The sequence below is a fragment of the Echeneis naucrates genome, chromosome 11 (assembly GCF_900963305.1).
Source record: "Echeneis naucrates chromosome 11, fEcheNa1.1, whole genome shotgun sequence".
Classification (NCBI taxonomy): domain Eukaryota; kingdom Metazoa; phylum Chordata; class Actinopteri; order Carangiformes; family Echeneidae; genus Echeneis; species Echeneis naucrates.
In genome coordinates, this window is record NC_042521.1 from 17,912,808 (window position 1) to 17,934,950 (window position 22,143).

The 22,143-nt window shown below is 39.5% G+C and overlaps 2 protein-coding genes across 4 annotated transcripts; both read right to left on the minus strand.

The window, feature by feature from the left end:
* Positions 1 to 1,561: 1,561 nt before the first annotated feature.
* Positions 1,562 to 6,587, minus strand: LOC115051465 (replication protein A 32 kDa subunit-like). Its single transcript, XM_029514864.1, has 8 exons — positions 6,519 to 6,587; positions 5,403 to 5,504; positions 4,069 to 4,182; positions 3,906 to 3,977; positions 3,687 to 3,794; positions 3,173 to 3,277; positions 2,196 to 2,293; positions 1,562 to 1,643 (listed from the first exon to the last, which is right to left on the minus strand). The coding sequence occupies exons 1-8, from the start codon at positions 6,585 to 6,587 to the stop codon at positions 1,562 to 1,564; spliced, it is 750 nt and encodes a 249-aa protein (XP_029370724.1).
* pdik1l (PDLIM1 interacting kinase 1 like) lies at positions 5,973 to 21,467 on the minus strand. Of its 3 annotated transcripts, none has more exons than XM_029514268.1 (3): positions 21,336 to 21,467; positions 16,836 to 17,136; positions 5,973 to 11,457 (listed from the first exon to the last, which is right to left on the minus strand). In XM_029514268.1, the coding sequence occupies exons 2-3, from the start codon at positions 17,118 to 17,120 to the stop codon at positions 10,717 to 10,719; spliced, it is 1,026 nt and encodes a 341-aa protein (XP_029370128.1). In that variant the 5' UTR covers positions 17,121 to 17,136; positions 21,336 to 21,467; the 3' UTR covers positions 5,973 to 10,716. The 3 variants fall into 3 exon arrangements, with proteins under 3 accessions (XP_029370128.1, XP_029370130.1, XP_029370129.1); XM_029514270.1 differs by having other exon boundaries at positions 16,836 to 17,131; positions 21,336 to 21,415; XM_029514269.1 differs by having other exon boundaries at positions 21,236 to 21,409.
* Positions 21,468 to 22,143: the final 676 nt, after the last annotated feature.

A 22,143-nucleotide genomic window follows, 5' to 3' on the forward strand; every position in this document is an offset into this window, starting at 1 on the left:
CTGTTTATGTCATATCACTAAGTAATTACAAACTTAATTTTATATTTGTACTGGAATCATATTTGACCAGCAGGGAAATGTTGAATCTTGAAATCTCGAAAATGATCCACAAAATCTTACATTAGGTTTGGAAATAATACCATTTTACCAAACAGGTGTAATTTTTCAAATGAATAAAAAACAAAAACAAAAAAAAGTTATGTGAACGCATGTGAAACTTACTTCAAGAATACATGTATCATAACTCCTTTACAATTTTGTAGGAGGATTTCCAAGGTGGATTTACAGTAATTCAACCAAATACAGAGACCACTTCATTTGTAACTACTAGCAGTAGACAAGGCTTCGTGATCTGTAAGTGTACTCTTCATAGCATGTGTCATGTCATAAGTAGGTGTTGAGGCTTGTGTGCCATCTTTAATTCTGGGAAACTGAGGGTTTATCGGAAATTAACAAACAGGGTAGGTCTGTAGATCTGTAAGCCCCTGCAGCATTCCCCCGTGTCCGCCTGCAGGGGTATTGCTTTAGGCTTCAGCCAGTGGGTGGGGTTTGGGATGAGAGATGTTGGTGGTGGGTGTGGATGGGAGGGCGTTGGGCCCTCTTGTTCCATGCCTACATGCACATGCTTGGATGGTTTAGTGGTGCTTGCCGTTACCTACCTCAAACAGTGGGGACTGCAGTGTGGCTGTAATGGCTCTCTGGGGTTTGTACCTCATATGCTCTCACACAATGGGTGTTGGCCCTGGGGAGCCTGGGCCCCTGACCCAAATCTGGGCCCTGGTCTCACTCATATTTAGGGAATGCCCACATGCATGTATGGTTTCACTTGCCAGCTCGTGTTGGGTCAAAAATGAAGAATTGATGAATCCTGCCCAAAATGTGCTGAGCTGTTCTTTCAGTCTATCACCATGTACCCTATCTTGGACTCGGCTCCTCTGTTGGGACACCTTCACCTATCTGGACTCCCATCTCTCCCGAGATCTACACAGAAACCCTCTGGACTCTCTTAATCCTGAGTGAGGTAACAGGAAAAAAAAAAAAAAAAAAAAAAAAAAAAAAAAAAAACAGAAGCCTTTGTTCCCCCCTGTATTCGCTGAGGTGTAGCACTGCCCTCCCTGACACACAAAGGTCATTCCACTCAATAAAGAACAAACTAGCTTCCAGGGAGGGCTGGCGATGGTCACACCCAATAAAATATTTAGCTTCAAGACTAAAAGTGTATCAATCTCAAAAAGACACCTTGTGGTGTTAAACAATGCAAATGCAGACTAAAGACATGTTCAAATTAAGTTGTTTATATACAATAATCAAATCATTGACATTACTCATGAATCAAAAAAAAAAACTACAAAAATCAAATAAAACCTTTGCAATCAATCACTACAAACATTTATTGGTAACAAATGAGTCTCTAAATTAAGTGAAGCCTTAGACTAAGAAAGAGAAAGCAATTGATGCTTAAATAAATGTAACCAAATCAATGGTGTCACCCCAACATGGTGCAAAGTGTGCATATTCTGGTCAGCTGTAGTTCATGGTTCTCTCGTTTCCAAGTAGTTTGCTAAGCATCCATTGACTTAAAATGTTGCTCATCGATGGTAGAGAACACGTGTCCTTCATTTATCAGGAAAGTCAAAGATGATCTGTATAAGGACAGATTACAAATTTAAGCCTTTCAGAATGTTCCTGTAATTCCTGGCAGGCAGCGGGATCAGAAGTCACAGGATGCTCTGTGCTTATAAGCAAGTTTTACCTGAGAGTCAGGTCTATCAGAAGGGAAGTACTAACGTTAAAAAAAAAATAAATAAATATTTTCAAATTGCTGAATTCATTTGTTTGACTGGAAATAAGATATTTGCATTTAAAGCAGCTTTGTTTTGATTCTTCACAGAACCATTTGGATCTCTATCAGTTTTATACTCAAAAGTGGTAGTTTTACAGCTATGGAAAATACATAAAAACCAAATGCTTAATTAATTCACTTAATTAAATAGCCCACAGTAAATAAGAAAAATCACTAGGGATGACATTTAGGGCAGACTAGTTTGACAGCACACTTATCTAATTCAAGAGGGTGTCTTGTGCATTAGTAAACATTTTTTGTTCCATTAGATTTAACAATGAGGCAGTTAGGATATTGTTAATCCTTCATTGTTACATATTAACACACTGCAGAACAAAGGATGAGCTGGTACCTGATATCTCTCATACTGAGGTTAATCAACTGTGTCCTCAGGTCCTGGAAACTGATGCCGATCCGACAGTTAGAGGACTTCCTGACAGCGTGCAGTACCTGAGTGAGGAAACAGGAAATTAATTTCTGAACAATCAGTGTATTCGGAAAAACATGCATCACAGCTTCCCAGATACCAAAGAAACTATATCCACAAAAATAGTTGAAGACTGATCAACAGAAAAATAAATAAAAATTCAACAATCAATCATGAGTTTGTTTTTTTTTTTCAACATTGTCACTGTCAGTGGACAGTATCTCCGCCAGTCACCCAAAAGACCAGGGTTCGATTCCCAGAAGAGAAACCAAACCCAGCCGCAAGACACCCACAAACCAGTGGCATCCTTGTGCCAGTCCCAAGCCAGGATAAATGAGGAGTGTTGTGTCAGGAAGGGCATCTGGCGTAAAAACTAGCCAGATATAATCATGCAGTCATACAGTCAAGCTGGCCTTGCTATGGCAACCCCAAATAGGGAGAGAAAGAAGAAATTAAAAAAAATAAATAAAAAAACCAAGAAGAATATAGCATCCACAACTTTCCCTTTGATAGTTTGAAATGGATTTTTTTTTAACCAATTAATTTACCATTTACAGTGAAAGTTTCTATTGTTTAAAAATCAAAATGGAAAAGAAACCAGTGTGTATGCAACACTGAAAAGCACAGGTGTAAATAGAACTTTTTAGTTGTGTCATTCTCACGTCCTGACTGTTCACGATCATGAACCACTGGGACAATTGAAAAGACTAAAAAAAAAAAAAAAAAGGTATTGTTAAGTGTTTCTAGTAACATGCTTTCTCCATGTAGATAACAGCAACAATGGTGAATTTCACAACATTTAAGTTTTCTGAATGTCAAGATCGCTATATTATTTTGGCACGTTAGGAAAATGAGTGTGCAATTGTCTCTGCAATTGGAACTGACCCCTTCAAACCACCAACCTGACTGTGTATGGTGAACCTTTCACTTGTCCACACGCCAGCAGGACATCGACTGCTGCACCTTCCAGACAGTGAGGCAGTGGTGTTCATATTCACATCGAAAACCTGTGTTAAAAATGTGAAAGTGGAGGGGGGGAGAGAGATAGAGAGAAAAAATAAATAAATGCTGGTGCTGAAACCTGCATCTAATGGCAGCCCAATGGTTTGTAAAAGTTAAGATAAAATTGTATTGAATTCCATGTGGAAATGGACCAACTTATGACTTGATTTAATAGCTCAGTAAAACATTTTAACAAGTTTAGCATCTCAATACCACGTGATGTTTAAAATGATGGCACCATTTACATGAAAACAGACCATAAAGCAACAAATTAATTTGAAAGGTTACTGTGTTACTCTCCTCGATATTCTGATCAGTTGAAATAGTCATCAATTTATTAAAAAAAAAAAAAAAAAAAAAAACACAGCTCAAACATATTTATGGGTGGTCAACCATCTCCACAAGCTAAGATACCTTTCCAAAGAGCTGCATGTGGGCTTGTACCACTTCCAACATATGTGATGTGATCTCATTCAGGTCCTGGATGCAGCGGATATTCATTGCCAGCAATGACCTTTGACCCTAATGCCAAAAAAAAAAAAAAAAAAAAAAAAAAAAAAAAAAAAAAAAAACCTCCAATGTTTACCTTTAAAGCTCATCATCATCTCCAAAGCCATTGTGTGGATTACTCACACTGTAGTTGCGTAGAGTTCCTATCACCTTCATGTATGTTCCAGGAGACCCAGATGTCATCACAGCACAGTCCTATGACAAGTGTGAAGCTGATATTTACCAAATTGGTTCAGTTTGCAGGTTCTATCTGTATTCGGTGACAAAGCAGGTTGATTGGACTGGCCTCTGTGTTGACCCACTGCTTCACATTTAAAGGCGGTCCAGTCATGTCATCCAGAGAGTACTGGATGTTGGTCACGAAGGCAGAAATCCCTCTGATGATGCCCACAAGAGACACCTGCAGCAGGAGAAACAAGAATGGAGATGTTGGTATGAGGAGATATCCACCCCCAGACCAAACTCCATGGAAGATATTGGATCTAAAGATATTACATGTATCCCTGCATGCAAGTTTTTGAAAGACATGCTCATATTAGCAGGATTAAGAGGATACGCCACAGGACGTTGTGACATTATTTCTCTCATCAAACTCTTCAGCAATCAGGAGCTTTACGCACCAGTTTGGTGTAACTTTCCTGTCACACGACACAGCATCCCAGATCAATTTCAAGTCTCGAAGTTTGGGTTTTAAGTCACTGAGGTCTCACAGTTCCTTCTTGGATTTTGTAATTGGCAGGTGGTAACACAGTCTGACCTCAAGGTACATTTGAAATTTTGTCACATAGCACTAATTTCAAATTGCCATTTTTTTCTAAGCACTTTATATCATGTTAACCATCTGTGTGGGTGAGGGAATACAAATTTCCATCCTTTCGACAGCTGTTGACAGGAAGATGAAGATTTGCTGCTCTACCATCACCACGTAGTAGTACAAGGCGAGCATTTCGGTCTAAACTTAAGGATCACAACTACTAGATGGATTGATTTAATTTTCTATACAGATGATTAAATCTATTGTCTCTGGCTTTCATTCAGTCTCGTGATGACCCATTTGTGACTAAATGATTTTTTTTTTTTTTAATAAATATTACTTGCATCAACAGGCAAAGTCACTTCAGTTTAAATTGTAATGATGATCTTCTGGCTCTTATTTTATTTTTTTTTTTTTTTCTCTATTGTTTCCAGACAATGAATTCTAATAAATTCCCTTTAGTTGCTGCAATAAGACTGACTTTTACAACTGAACAAAGAGTTTGGACAAGCATTTGATGGAATGCTAAGTTTAGACATTCAAGGTTTTTCAAGGATACATTTTAACTTTGGTCATACCCTGGGCCCAACTCAGCTCTACTTAACTGCTTAGCAGAAATTAAGATGCCAGCATGAAACGCTAAAATCACCCTGCTAATTGAATCAGTAAGCTCTTTGAGAGTGTAAGGGAATGATTTTGAACATCAGACTACACGACGCAATCAGCTAAAAAAAAATAAAAAAATAAATAAAAATAAATAAAAAAAATTCATTGATATACAGTCTGTAGAAAAAAAGTCACTTAGTCTATAGTCCTATAAACCTGGTTCATGTCTTAATTCCAAGTGTACTCCTTGCGATTCTTACCTGGTTGAGTTCCCAATCACAGATTGAAAATGTGTCCTTTCCAAGTAGAGTTGCAGACAGAAGCTGAGACACAGTGCAGGGCAAAATTTCGAGAGTTGCTTTCTGTGGCAAGATCAAGGCAAAGGAATTGACTCATCTGACACTACATACACATCGTTTCTGTGCTCAAGGAAGACACATGCACACCTTTGATACCCCTGTGTGGCTGGAGCCCTCAGCACGGGTCTGACTGTAAACTTTGACAAAACAAATCAAAGTCAATTGTTAGCAAACAAAGTTGTGAGATGCAGAGGGATTGGGGTAAATTTACCTTGATTCCACATGACAAATGTCAGGAGCAGCTTGCACTGTTCCCGAGGAGTGATAAGAACCACCAGAAGCCAAAAGATTCCCAACAGTTCACCTGGAAACCACCAAGTGTGCGGGCAGCTTTTTTATGTCTTGGCACATCAGGTGAATTGAATTACAGCAATTACTAATGCAGCAGTGCCTAAGGAAAGAAAACAGCCTGGGGAGTAACCAATCAGGCTGTGTTGTCATCCACATGTGGCACTAAAAACAATTCAAACATCATTTTAGATGATTTTTATTAAAAATCCATCAATTCAACAGTGATTGACAGGTGTTCACACCACTTTGGATAAACTTCATTTAATCTCTTGAAAATATCTTACAATGGCATAAGAGCAAATTTTTTCATACAAAAGTGTGAGAGCAGAACATTGCCTCGCTGTGAGTTCACATCAGATGAAATGTTTTATCATCTGACAGGGGCATTTTCAGCATAGCCCCGACCCAGGAAAAACTCCATGCATCACAGTGTCGCTTCGCCACCTCAGACATTTTAATCAATGAGTAGCTAACTAACTTGTTACAGGAAGGGTGTCCCAAAAACTCTACAAACGTCTTTACAGTTGATACCAGCAAATCTCATCTTTGTTTACCAGCTAAGTGCAGCTCCTGCCACTAATGGCCAGATGCTAATTCACAGTTACACTACCAAATGAAATGTGCAGTTGAACATCAGTCAAACTGCTATAATTGTTTTAAGTCTGCCTTATTTCAAGGGGTGAATCTGAAGGCTGATTTGGTCACAGAAATCCAAATAGGGCATACCATGTCAAAGGCTCCTTCAAAAGCAGGTGAGAATTGTGTCCTCCATTTCCTGGGCGACAAAGCCTCCATTGGGTAGATATTTCATGGCCTAAATTATCCTACAAGTCATTGTTGATAAATAACAAAAAACAAACAGATAGCATTAAAACCAAGAGACTTAAAATCTCAACTAGCTATGTGTTGTCAAGGTTGCTTGGCAACAGTATTTCATTTTGGCTATCACAGTCTATGACGACTATTGTAGGACACGCCTTTGTAAACCGCCTCCTCTCTGGGACGCAGTCCTTGAACCAGGACATAAGTTTCGTAAAAGGTTTTCCTTTTATGTTTTCAGTTGAGAACAGGTCGAGCAGGTTCTTTACTGTAATTCATTATGAAGCTATTGTACCAAGCGCAAATAATATTTATGCACACTGACTTGTGAGTTTGTCACTTCAGTGTGAACTCCTAGCCTACTTTTTATTCATTATGAATACAAACATGTTCACCACATGTTAGAATTTAATGATAGTGCTGTATTAGCTGTATTTAAATGAGCTGCTCAGTCACTGAAATGTCCAATACCAGGAAGATTACAATGCTGCAACACTCTATACACACTATATGATGGACCTGGGTCAGATCTACAGGAAGTGGTCAATTTGATTAATGTCCCATAACTCCAAATTATACTGTTCTATTTCCAAACAGTTCTGTACCAGAGAGAAAAGAGTTGACCCAGGTTGTATACCGGGTTAGCTTCCACAAAAATCACAGACAGACAATTAACACTAGCACACCAACAGCATTAACCTGTAAATATACCACATCTTTTCGATGATTGAAGTAAACGAAGGCTGAATTTAAGAGCTTAGGGGGAAAAAAATGACTATTACAGCAATTTACAAACAAGTCAGGCTCTTGAAAACAGAGCACTTCCAGTCAAATGTACATCAACCTTGTTCATCCCATGTTTATCCTATACAATATTTACACATGTGCAAAGGACTTGAACACAACAAATCAATGGGTGAAATCTCTTGATACCATAGACCTAGCATTTGTTTGGCCGACCTCACAGGAAACAGTGTCTTCCTGCCCCCCCCGAATCTAGTCGGAAATGACGGTACCCATCATTCTCTGTTCTCTTTGAGCTCTAGAGAACAGGGGTGACCTACTTTGTGTCCAAACTTTGCTTCCGTGTACAGAGAGCCACAAATACCACATTCTTGAAGCTATGCAACATTGTCCCAAGCAGCATAGATCTCCTGTGCTAAAGACAGGTGTTTCTTTTATACTGATTTGTGGTATTGCTATTCATACCAAAGCACCTCACTGAGTCGGGAATGTGGTGCAACCTCAAGCACAGTTTCTGCCAATTTTGCGCTTGAGAAAAACATTAATGAGGCCCCTGTGGTGTCAAAAAGAAAGGCAAATCTCAATTGCATTATGACAGGAAATAAAATTATAACAGTTACAGGGAGAATTTAAGGCCATAGATCAGATAAATGGCAACAAGTCAAGGGAAATTTGATTTTCCACCAAAGTTTTAGCGCAACAAAGAAGCCAGGATTGTTTAATTTTCCAGGTTCCTTTAAAATTTGCACAAAAAAAAAAAAGTGTACAAATTATATAGGACCCAAAAGGCAAAATGGGTCCCAGGCATGATCCTCTGTCAAGTGCTGCAACAACTAAATAGGCTTAGAATTAGCCTGTCAGAAGCATAAAGAAATGGATTACTGTAAGATGCAGAGCCCAAGGAAACGAGGAGCTGTGACACAGTGAAAAGAGATCAAGTTAAACACAGAACAACATTATTATGTGTCGAAGGGGGGGAAAAAAAAGCTGGCATCCTCTGGCTCATGGAGGATTGTGTGAGCTGGTGTCTTCTCTCGCTTCTTCCCTGAAGGTGAGAGGCACATCATGCATAAGTAGACTGTTGGCTGACAATGTGTTTGCTTGATAGACAAAAAGCCAGCACGGTTATCACGCTCAATCCAGCCTCACAGAGCTTCTCCACATAATGCAGCAGGTAGTTGTTCGGAATAAATATAAACTAAAAAAATTAAAAGTGCTTTTACCCAATTCCTCCCTCCCTTGCTCCCATAACCACCCTCTTTTGTTTTGCTCATTCTGCTTTCTGGTCTAAATAGATGCAGGACTTAATATTCAAGTCACAGTTCACATTTCTGATCATTACATATATGTTTAGGCAACATAGTCATGTCCAGACAGTGGGGGGAGTAAGTAGGCTAGACCAGTCTGTGGAGGCCAGACTACTTCACTGTGACAGGCTCAGTGGACTGAATTTTCTACTTATCATTAATGAATAATTCTGATTTGCTACAACTTGGGCTTTATTTTAATAGTTGAGGACTTTATCTACACTGGCTCTGATAATAATGCGTTCACCATCAGGGACTGTGACAACATTAATGCAGTGACATCCAATAGGGCAAAAAAGATGTCAAACAGGTTTGAGAACCTGTCAATTGAACCAGATCATTTGAACTCCTGGAGGTAAAGGTGTAAGGGAGTTTACTTGAAAATTGGTAATACATCATTGAATAGATAAATTGGAGTCCACGCAATGATTCAATACTGTGGTCCTAAGCTGAACCTGGAATTTAGTCTCTAACCTATGAAGGATGTTTACAACAACAGCCATGTTAATTAATTTATATGATACCTACTATAAAAGTGAAGTGTTTCATTTATGTGCAAATGTGTTGCACAGATCAATGCCACACAGCACATACAGGACCATTAGCTGAGTATATAATCACATGGTGTTATAGGGCCCTTGCAGAGCCGACAAACGTGTGTGAGGGCTACGAAGTTGTATCATATGCAGTCATAACGCGCCCTTTCAACAGTGCAACACTTTCAGAGCTTACACTATTCATAATTACCTGACTTTGAACTAGAATGTTATCATACAAGGAGCCATTGAGTTGAATGTGGATTACTATGTTGTGTTAATATCATTTGCTAACATTAGCTTGCTACAGCTAATGTAAAAAAAAAAAAAAAAAAAAAAAAACTTCCTACCGTCAGCAATAAAACTGAAAAACTCGTATCGCTGATTTTTGTCTGTCACCATTTACATTGCAAATTGCACACATGCATAACTGAATTGGTTGGTGCATCTTAATTTGGTGAACACAATATCATCAACATCAAACTGGAGAAACATTGAAAAGCCGAAATCTGAAGATGAACTTGCCCAAGTTGTGAGAAACCAGCGTCATCCTCAAAGCTCTCTTCCTGACTAACTGTATGAAGACCATTTTCATTAAAACAAAGTTTTTTCGTGATTAAGGCTCAATAAATAAAGATGACATGTATTGATCATCATACATTCTAGTAAACGGGTTAGGGGTGTGTTTGGGACCGATCTACATATCTTGAACAGGGAGAAATAGGAAAAACACCAACCACAGGCACCTACAGACTGGACACTTATGATAAAATGTCCTCCACCCATACAATGATTCAGAAAAATCTGATCTTTGAGCACCAAAGTTTAGTAATATCAACCTCCAAGAATACTATGAAAAACTGGCCTTGTTAGTTTGTCTACAAATACCATCATGCTTCTTGTTTATATTACCTGAGCATTCAGGGTATGTGTTTGCATTTAATGCCAAAACAGAATCTAATCTGTATGTACATATTAATGCTGGTGGTAATGACCAGGAAGAAATCTGTTTGTAGGGTCAGGTTGTGTCAAAAGCCACAAATGGCTTCCAAACATTCTACACATTGAGGCTCCTTTGGATAAAAATCACAGGGTAATGTCTCATATTGCATTTGGTTACAATTAGCACCACATTCAAGATGGTATTTGTTGACAAACAGGTTGACTTTCTTGTCTAAATGAATCCAGGGCTCATTCTGCTCTTCCATCATATCCCAGTGATTCGCAAAGAGGGACGTGAGCTGTGATGTGATTAGCCTGAGAGTAAGCTGCAGTTTTGAGCAGCAGCAACGGTCGGTGCCACACCTCTCCTCTTGATTAGAAAGACATAGCCTGTAGAAGACTGCATGTGCTTGGACAGTGGGTGAAGCCAGGATATTAACAATGACTATTCTAGTTATTGTTCCCTAGCTCAAAAACAATAATTCCCTCATTACGTGACCATTTAGTTTATAACGTGGCTGATGAGATGTGTACATGTGCTTGATTGGCTGAGTCTGTTGTGCATTTGCTTGTCCATCACGTGTCCCAGTCCAGCTCTCTGCAGGCAATACGGACCAGTCTGAGCTCAAGTTCAAATGCGTCAGGCCGCTCCTGAGGATTCGCCGACAGCATCTCCCTGATCAGCTGCTTCATGTGGCTGTTCATGCTCTTTTTCCTGGCTGGGATCAGCAACTCCATCTTTGGGTTCTCTAACAGAGCCTCCCCTAAGGGCACAATCTCTGAGCCCTGCTGCACATAGCTCCCCAGCAGCTCCTTCTGAGTCTCTACATCCACAAAGGTGATGCGCTCTACCATGGCCCAGATAATCACCCCCAGGGCAAAGATATCTGCCTTGGCTGTGTAGTGGCCCTCCCAGACCTCAGGGGCCATGTAGAAGTCTGTTCCACAAGCTGTGGACAGGAAGCACTTGTTGACACTAGCTGGCTCCTCGGGGTTCAGTCCAGAGGTGGAGCAGACTTTGCTCAGACCAAAGTCGGCCACTTTGAGGGTGGGCTCAGACGACCCAGCCGGCGTGCAGGCCTGTGAAATGAGGATGTTGTCCGGTTTGAGGTCGCGGTGTATGATCTGGTTGCGGTGCAGGAAGGCCAAGGCGCTGCCCAGCTGCAGCATGAAGCTGGTGTTGGTCTTACGACTGGGCTTGCGGGATAGCAGGTAGGCGTTCATGTCACCCCCATCGCAGAAGTCCATGACAAACCACAAGTAGTAGGCACAGCATGGGTCAAAGGTGATCTCACCTTTAAGAGATGTCTCCACCAGCTACATTGGAAACAGACAGAGTGAGTTAATCAACAAGCAACCACTGATGACGTTTTACGCACAGTCAGCTTCTTTAGGAATTTGGGGGTACCAGATCTCTTTGCTTCAGTTATCCTGACTCTAAATAATCACAGTAACAGTAAGAGGTGACAATTGTTAAGCCTTCCTAAAATCCTGTGGTAGATTGGTGACCTCACCAGTATGTATAACAAACTTTTTAACCAACAAACACACAAGTTTATTGACTGTGGGTAAGGCTGCTAATAAAAGCTGATTGACCCCTTTTCCAGTGCCTGTTTAGTTTCTTTGTCTGCTAAGACTGAGCGAACACATCAGAGCGCTCATCAGAGTGAGCTGCCAGCAAAATGGATAAACTGATAAAAATTGAACTGTTGCATCTCACCTCTGCGTTGTTGCTCCTGAAAAAGCCGACTGTAAAGATTTGATCAGGGATTGAGCATGAGCCCTGAAAAAACTTAAAACATTCATGGATAGGTGACCGGTCTGGTTGTGGCATCTTTGCTCTATGAGATGTTGCAGCAGGAGAAGCAGAAATATGGAAATTCACCTGGTTGTTGTATTTAAAAATCAAGATTTAACCAAGATGGAGGCTTGTCTATGCAAGAGTCCTTCAGCCTGCATCTTAATGCTGATAAGTGGGGCCATAGTGGGTTTTTGACCAGTGGAAAAGAAGGTAAAAAACAGGTTCAATGGCCAGTCTGTTAAGCATTAAAACATAAAAAAATGCTAATGAAAAACACAGCAGCATCACAGTAACAGAAACTCTAGTCCATGCACAAATGTCTGTAGCAAAGATTAAAGTCAAAAATTATCCCACTGAGCACAGGAAAGAAAAAAAAATATCTACAAAGCCACTAAACAAGCCATCAGACAGCTGCATGTACAGGAAACAAAAACAAAGGAAGCCATTAGCTCAAAGCCCAACAGACAAAGCTACAACAGAGCCACACCGATCACTTCAGTGTGGACTCCTCACTGATACTTAGATGGAAGCTCAGCAGCACAAGGAAAAAATGTCAATCATACATGAGGAAGCTTAGTATTCATAACATGTTGTCTACCACCTTCCTCTGTGGGCCTTTTTTTATTTTATTTTTTTTAAATTCAGAGCTGTGTATGTGGTCTCATCTTTTATCCCTACCACAGCAAGTGAGTTCATTAAATCTTCCCACAGCGGACCACAACCCTGTGAGGTTTCATCCATCTCACATTTGGTTAAGATTAATGGGGTTACCTTTGTAGAGCAATAGGTGGTTCTGTATATAAAACAGAAAAGCTACAGGTTTGTTAAAGAAAAACAATAAAAAATGTAAAAAAGGTCAAATTTTATAAAAGTTGAATGAAATGATGCAACAAGTTGAAATACACAAAGTGTGAAATAAAATGAATACCAAATTAAATTATATGTGTATATATGTAATAAATTACAATGCAGAATGATGATGTCAAAGTTGGCTAAACAACACAAAAGTAAAAAGGAAAAAAAAAAAAAATCAGTTGAACAACAACAATATACAATATGAATGACATGGATTGAGTTTACTCTCCTAGTATTTATTTGAGCCACAACCCCCTCTTCCCCTCTCTGCTTTGAACTAAAGACTAAAGAGTCTGTGCTTCATGCAGTTACTTATCAGTCGAACATGATACTTTTTGCTTCAACTTCCTGCTCTAACATTTCTCAAAAGGCAGAAACACCCGTCACCTGTTCAGCACGGTGTTAAACCAAAAAGCACAACAGCTATAATTTCTATTTTCCTCTAAATGGAACCATAATTTAAAAGTCTACACCATGTGGTCTTGAGAAGAGTTGACACTAGAGACAGAGCATAAACTACATGAGAAAACATTTACTGAACTAATAAATGAAGTGAGAAGTAGGGACATTTTCCATTAGGTTTCAATACAACCCAACTTCTTTTTAGAACCAGTGGAATCGCCTACTGATGGTCAGAGTTTTGAGACTCTTCAGCTATAAATGGTTAAAAAGGAAACATTTGTCTTTAAAATTCTACGTACATGTTTTATATGTATGCAGACACACGCAGGCACATGCACAAACAAACACACAAACATGCAATATTTTAAAATCAATACAATCCTGAATATGCTTTTTTCCATAACCTATCAATTCTAGTTCAATTGTCACACAACTGGACTAGGTTTGATGAGCTTAAGAATAAGAGATAAACATAAAACGACTGGGCCAGGCAAAGTTTAGTATCAGTTGGTATGTGGCAGCAGTTAAAATACCAGTTGAAGTAGTTCAGTTTGTTGAATAGTAAAAATTGGTTCAAGTGTTGGATGAGGCTTGGTGAACTACACCCTTAATATGTAAAGAAGGCAATTCCTGATAAAATTCTTGCCACAAAGAGATGGTTTGATAAGCCATTAACCAAGAAATCCACTGTCAGGAAAGAATAGAGCCAAATTATCCCACAGTAAGTGCAGTCAGATATTTCAAGGCTATTATCATTTGTTCCTCTCAAGGCATGTACTGGAACATTACTGGGTAATGAAAAAGAGCTGGAATAGAGGGGGACTGGGAAGGTGTCCAACACTAGCACTGCACAACACTGAATGAAGAGTCTGACAATAGCCCTGCGTGTCACAGAGTCTCTATAATCAAGCACTGGTGAAATGGCTCTGAGGCTGCAGACATGTCGATGGCCAGGGAAGCCCCTCTCGCTATATGCACTGCCCGACACCAACAACACCAACTTGACAGCATGCTCATGTGACTGTGTGGACGTGGAGGCCACAGCCAACATTGACCCATCTAGAAACTTCAAGCTCTTCTGCTAATGTCTCTCAGCAAAAACATGTATAAACAAGGGCTTGACTTCTTACTCATTTCATTCCAAGTGGTTATTATTTGTGTTAACGATTCAAATATAATGTTATATAACATGATAGTCTAAAAGTAGCTCGAGTTGTTTGCCTTATTATAAATGAGGTCTAGGTTCTATATTAATACTGTGAAAGTATTAAGTGCTCAGTCCACAGACAAATGCTGGAACTGGAACGTTGTGATGCCACAGTACAGTGGACACCCTCAACCCAACCCTCATGCCGATGTGGAGCTTTTGGGTTCTTCGGGTGTTTACCTGTACTAGCTGTATCGTTATTAGCTCACAAAAGCTAATCAAAAGAGAGGCTCAGATCTTCCCAGATGATTAGCTAACTGACCTTCTACTAGAGCCAAAGAAAGGAGATCTATCCTGAGATGGTTTTTGGTTGTTTAAAAACACAAATATATGTTGTTATGCATATTAACACTTCAAAATAAAACATACAAGTAGACTGTCTATGCTGTCAAAAAATTATGTTCCTGAAGCAGACATTATCGCAGGAAAAAATTATATACTCAGCAATTCAAAGCAGGCTTCCAAATCATTACAGAAATTATAGTGTTAGTCTACTTCCAGACAGCAGAATGTGGCCAACCAACATCCTAAATTCCATTGGATTACCTGATTTATGGTAAGGTTTATGGTTTTATTTGAACTACCAGCCCAGCTGAAGGTTAAAGTTTGAGGCTTATTTTCACTTCCTCTAAACTTGACCTTCTTGGTAATGAACTATAGTTGTCAATTCAAAAACAAGAACTGTGTAGATTCAGCACATCAACAAATGTACAGAACCGATTTACTTTGTTTGCCTAGTCCATTCATTTTATGATTTTAACCTTGGCATCTTCAGAGGCAATGTGCTGTTTTGCTTACATATTTGGTCTCTTTGTTCTTTGCCATTCTCCAGGTACTTATGTATGTACTTATGAGTAATCTCTATCAGCTTTAATGCTATCTTGTTTTCTATCTTTATTCAAATGTAAACACTTACCTGCTCAGTTGTGTATACAGGAACTACTTATAGCTAATCTTGCAAACTTTGAACAGTTTTAATTTGTCAAATGTAAACAATAATATGGCAAAAAAAACAAATGCACTTCCAAGTTGTAGCCCACTTTATATCTCCATTAAGTTGGAGTTCCAAATTTCACAGTATGATTATGAACCAAATCTAAAGAAGACAAATAATGAGCGACAAAATGTACTGAATTCATACAAACTTTTTCCTTGTTGCATTATCAATTGTTTTTACGAGGCTCACAATGTCCTATCAAAACTGCAATTCTATCCATGCACACTAATTTGAGGAGTCAGAGGGTAGGTGCCATTGTATGAAGAAAAGTGTCTTTGTCAGACTTTCTACAGTGCCTCCAACCAACCTATCAGCGTATCCCAACATGTCAAACACTTAGGGATGCCATGCTGTCCTGCTGATTGCCCTAATAGTGCATCTCTGACCTTGACAGCACATCTGCGAAGTGACTACCTGAGGTTTGTGGTGGCTTCCTGACCATCTTTGGATTTAAAGAGCTTCAAAACACTTGTTGGAAAGTTTTTATTCTATTTAATGTAAAACAGTGTCAACCTAAATGTCCTCTGCCCTGCCTGAGTGGGGGGGGGGCTTCTAACGCACAAAACTGAAAGCAGAAGAAAGACACGATATGCAACTATAAATAACAGCAAAATGCAGCACACTCACACTGGGCTGAATTATTTTTTTGTTGTCTTTCTTTGCTTACTTATGGGGAAGGGCCACCTGAGGCAATGACTGGGGACTCACTGCAGTAAATTAGTGATAGCAGTAAACATGAAGCTGGGACTTTCTTCAGCAGTTTATTAATGGTAAACACGTATTGAGCAATATTAACAATGTAAGCAAGTAAGCATCGGCAACATGTGAAGAATAGTGTTCTTAAAATAGTGTTCACACCTGTACTGAGAGCTATGAAAGTGGACCACCCAGAGAAAATAAAATGCCAGGTCTGACGGGGGCCTTAAATGTTTGAGACCACATAATATCAATGGCATTATGGTTACAATAAAAGCACTCCACGCTCTTTTCCCTCTATGTTCATGTTAACATGTCCTCTGCTGGTAAAACATTAAAATGTTTGTAGAGGTTTTCTAGTTGATCAAGTCAATCAATTTAAACCGGTCACATTCATGTGAAGTTGGTCTCCACCAGCAAAACATGTCACATCTCAAAACATCTCATGTCATTTCAAAATAGTAATAATAATATAATAAATAAATATAATATAATATAATATAATATAGAAAATAAAAGATATATAATTTAAACTATAATATAAGCCTAAACTAACCGCAGTATGAGTTACACAATCAAGAACCACATAAATCCTGAAGACTGGGCCATGAAAATGAAATTTTCAAGTTTGCATTTACCATCCTTACCGTAAGTAAAAAGGCAGTACCAGTGCAGAATTACTGTTAAACTACAGTGTACTGCCACCAGCCCTGGTCCAGTGAATTCTTTGTCCTCACCTCCAGGTAGAGCGGGGAGCTGGAACCATGGTTCATCCTCTGGGCCAGCTGGTCCCGCTGTAGGATGCACTCCTCCAGGTGGATGACGTTTGGGTGCTGGCTTTGGATGCTGCTGAGGGCCCAGAACTCACGCAGGGCCAATTCCACATTCTCTGGAGAGTGGCAGCGGATCTTCTTCACTGCCACCCGGGCCCCAGTACGTTTCACTACTGCCTCATAGACCACACCATAACTGCCACGCCCCACCTCCTGGATCAGCTCGTATTTCGGCTGGCTGCTTACCATCCTAGTCCTCACTGCACTGGAAAAAGTCAACAACAAAACATTGGTGTTAAGTTTTTTTAATTATTTCTGCTTCCGGTTTGCCAGCTTTTTAAATTAAAACACAGAGTCAACAAGTCTACAGCCACACCACCATTTCTGGGAGATTTTAATAATCACTAGACATGAGAAAATTATTTTTGAGGATTATATAGGTGATATGACAGCATTTTTCTCTCTTGTTGCCACTGCTTACTAGATGTACGCAGGAAGAATAACGTTACTATGAATTTCATGAGTAAGCTGCAGCCTACAACCTGAGCCCTTTATGTCAAGGTACCTAATAGTAATAGTAGATGTCTATGTGTTCTACAGATCAGGCCCCAAGCACTAAAGCGAGCAAGACCCATATTGCATCTGTATCCAATATTATTACTATTCCAGGTCTCAACCAGGACAACTTTTTCTGGGCCTAAACATACCACAGAACTCACCAAAACCGAGCCAGCAGGTCAGGACTAGTGAAAAATGTTATATTTCATGGGTCGAAAGCCACACCTGAAAATGGTACTGTGAAAATTAAAAAACTTGAGAATGCCTAGGCACAGTAAGCCACATAGCCACAGCTTTGATTTCCATATTAATACATTTAAAGTATCAAAGGACTCAGTCCACAGAGAATGCTCACAGTCTGTATTCAGAAGCTGAGCCTTAAAGCCAGCTGTCAGGACTTCTGGAACTTTGTGATGTCATAAAGCAGCCAGCAGCCTCAGACATTCTCCTAAGTCCCACCCACCTAAAGCCATTATTCAGCCTTACAGAACATGGTTTCTTTCAGTGTATATCTGAAGTCTGCTATATATTATTGGGTAACTCAGCAAACAGTTATCAAATCAGGAGAGATGCTCAGATCCTCTTCTAGCCTGTTAGTCGAGCTCTAGAGGTCCAAGAGCTAAGACGTAAAACTACACTGAAATGGTTTTTGGTTCTTTATGCCAGCAGTCCCCAACCTTTTTTGCCCCACGGACCAGTTTAATACCAGACAATATGGCTTTAAGGTGTGGCGGAAAAAGACAACAAAACAAAATTATATGACTGGCATAAAAATTTACATAAAAATACCAACATAAAAATTGGTATTTTCTAAATATAATAATAAATGTGAATCCACTGTGTACTTGATTGCAACTTTACTAGCAGCGTCCTCATAACATCAAGCCAACAACATGAGTAGCATCTTCTCTGCCCCCTACACTCTCTGGTCGCTATGGTAACATTCAAACATACCTTCAAAATAAGATACACCACAAAGACAAACAGACAAATGTGCAACTTATTTATTCTATCTGTGTTGTCTGGTACCAAATGACCCATGGAGCAGTACTGGCCCACGGTCCGAGGGTTGGGGACTGCTGCATTAAGCCACAGTAGAAAGGTGTAAAACATCGGACCTTTACCAGCCATTTTTTAAATTTGGCACAATTACAAGTATAGAGAATCACCTATTAGAAGTTTTTGACTGCAATGTATAAACACAACACAGAACCTTTGAACCATGATGGTTGTTCAGCAAGCAGCTGTTCAGACTTGTACAAAACTTAATGCACAACATGCTTGAGATATTTTTTTTATAAGTTTTTCATCACTAATCACTCTCATTCTGGACATTCAGAAAAAAAACCTTTCATTGTGTTGTTCTGCAGAGGTATATAACCAAATCGAGACATGCGGTGTGGGTGACTATAGATAACAGAAAAAGCTGGTGCGCACACTCTCTAGATTTCAATTAGTTTGGACATGTACTTTGGGAAAATGGATTGGTGGGTTTAACACCGAAAAAAAAAAGACTCTAGGTTCAGCCTAACCCAATATGAGATCTTAACAGTCTGCATTAGCTCCATAAAGTGGGTGTTGTCCAAAATTACAGTAATTTTTGTGAAAAACTGGCTTCTTGAGCCCTGTAGAGAGAGAGAGAGAGAGAGAGAAAGATAGAGAGATATACATTGGTAATCACATGTAAGTCTGACAATGGCAATAAACTACCTAGTGATTACCTGGGCAGAGATCCAAAGTCAATGCAAGTAACTTGAGCTGCCAAAGCATCAATCCAAGTTCAGCTAAAAGAGTTTACCCACATTTTGTAGAGTACAGCAAGCAACAGCTTGCAGCCTTCCTTTATGGTAGACAATTCCAGTGACTATTATTAACATCCCACTGTTGATACATCACAAGAGTCTTATTGCTGTTATTTGGGCATTATTTGCCAGAAAATAGTCATACATTGTTTAATGTATTTCTCGAGGGGCTGTAATTCCCAATAATGACTTATCCAACATTTTATAAAAAACATATTGTGGTCTAATATATATATGTCATAGGGGCCTGCCACAAAATTCCCTCTTAGCCCTCCAGATACTCAGATCATCTCAGTATCATTTAAATATCGATTCTACTTCACCAAACTGAATGAGCAGCTCTGAAAAACCGTCCACTTGACTGGCATGCTGGCACAAGAAAGTGGGCGACGCTCTGATAAATAGGTTGGAGTTCTCTGAAGTATAAACAATTTTGTATGTATAAACATAACAGCATCTCATCTTGTTATTGCTCCAATATGATGAGGGAAGAAAATGAAGAGTAGCAGCCATGGGAATCTCCCATGTAATGAGAGAATAAAATGACATAACCCACAGGCACCACCACCACAAAAACTATCAGCACCTTTACCATCCCACATACACACACACACCTAGGTGACACTACAGCCACAAAAATGACCACAAACGAGGTAAGTTTCACAAAATGATGCTTGTTACTGGGTTGTTGTGTGATCTTGTTTATTATTACATGTCTCTGCGCGTATGTACTTTAAAAAAAGGTTGCATTAAAAGAAGTGGGGAAGTGTCATACATGTCCAGAGAGCAAACCACACAACCAATACAGTATCACTCATCCTGTAGTTACACAATCATGTCCCACCTGAAAAAAAAATTTATAAAATAAAATCACCAATAGTGAAACCCATTATTTAGAAAATCTTTTAAATTCAAATTTTTAAGTTAATAGATCTGAAACTTTTTTTTTTTTCCAAGCCTAGGATTTTTTTTTTTATTTTTATTTTTTTCATTATTGGTCAAGCCAATGTTTAATTTATGGTAAAATCTTTCAATTTAATATTTTCTGCAACAAGTATTCTAAAATCCAAGATAATTACTATTTGATGGCATGCAAAAATATAAAGCAGGTTAAAAGGTTTACTTTAATCAGCCAGATATGTTACTTCAACTTATGTCACAATGGTTGTTCAATTCATTGAAATAATTCTTACTTAACTCTATTACCTTGGACAAAAACATTATTACTTGTGGTTGTTATTTACATGTGTACAGTTAATGGCTGCAGCATTAACATCCTCAACAACACTGAATTAGAAACGAAGCCTAAATTAGCACTGCAACAAATTTCTAATGGCCAATATGACAGAGAGGAAATGCCCGGAGGAGAGACACTGCCAGTGTTAAATACCACTATCTATCCATAGACAATCAATGGGCTAATAACAAAACTTAATTTCAATGAAAAGCTACCAGGTGCCATCTGTAGTGGAGAAAATAAAACATCTTCCTCAAGTCGTAAGTGAGCTGCTTTCTCCCAGACAGAAGCACTGATAGCCGGCATGCTAACGGGGCTAATTAGACATCCACTTGGCTGATTGGCTAACAGGCTAACAGCTAAGTGGCCTGTCCACCGTCAGCTTGCGATGTTGTTGGTTAGCTAACGTTAGCTAATCACGTTAACACCAGCTAACAAAGAGTCCATCTCTCGCCAGCACAACTGACATGTAAGTCTGCATCAGGCTTATATAATTCAGACCGACAGCAAGTTCATCCCACCTCAGCTGAACTAAGGTCGGAGCATGGAGGAGGGAGCCAGTACTGGCTATTGACAGTTTATTGTCCTCTGCGTGCGTGCGTGCGTGCGTGTGTGTGTGTGTGTGTGAGTGTGTGTGAGAGAGAGAGAGAGAGAGAGAGAAAGCATGAGCATGCGTGCATGCGTGCGTGTGTGTGTGTGTGTGTGTGTGTGTGTGTGTGTGTGCCATCAAGAAATTCAACCAGATTCCTCCAAACACACACACATACCTGCGAGCCAAGTGGACAAGCAACCACAGCAGCCAGGGTTAAAGTGTAAAGTCCAAGGCTGTGTTTCCTCGGCTGAAAGTTAACATGTTCCCGGTCTCACCTTCGAGTCGTTTCCTCTGGGGTTCATTTGTTGTCTTCCTCACTCTCCCTGGCAGCCATTACCGCCGCACACGCTCTGCTCGCACAGTTTTGTCAAACACACTGGACGTGAGAGCGTGCGGTTGCTGTTCAGCACAGCGCAGAGATGGCAACAGGGAGGTGACTTCCGTCAGCCCTTTTCAAAATAAGCGCTTTTTTTTTGAAGAACGCCATAACACTGTAAATTAACAAAGAAACACTCATTGCTATGATATTTTCCAGAACTTTGTGACATTCAGTCTTCGCATACAAGGACCTTAATTATATGGACATACTTTTGCCTGGGAGGTCATATTAATATCCTCGTGTATATGATTTCAAAACGTCCTTATATACTGCCTTTATGTAAGTCATCATTGTGTACTTAAACTAGGTCATTCCTGAGCTAAGTCAAAGTTATCAATAAAAACGTTCTAATAATAATGCAACCACACTACCGATGTCCCCAAAAGATCATTATTGAATCATTCCTCAGAACGCTGTCTATTGTAGCCATACATGCCCCTGTAATGCTGAAGATCAACTTCCATTAAGACTAATTTCACATACATTTACATTTCAATACTTCAATACTTCAATACTCCATGACTCTTATATTGAAGGTGAATTTCGAAATTTCCAGCCATGCAGTAGGCAGAATTTTGCTAACTTTACCCATCACGCCCGCTTTCAAGGTCCACCCTCTGAAACCGAGCTGTCACTTTGGGAGGAGCGCCTTTTTTAAACATTGAATATTTTCATTTCTACATGTTTTGGTAAGATAGTGAATC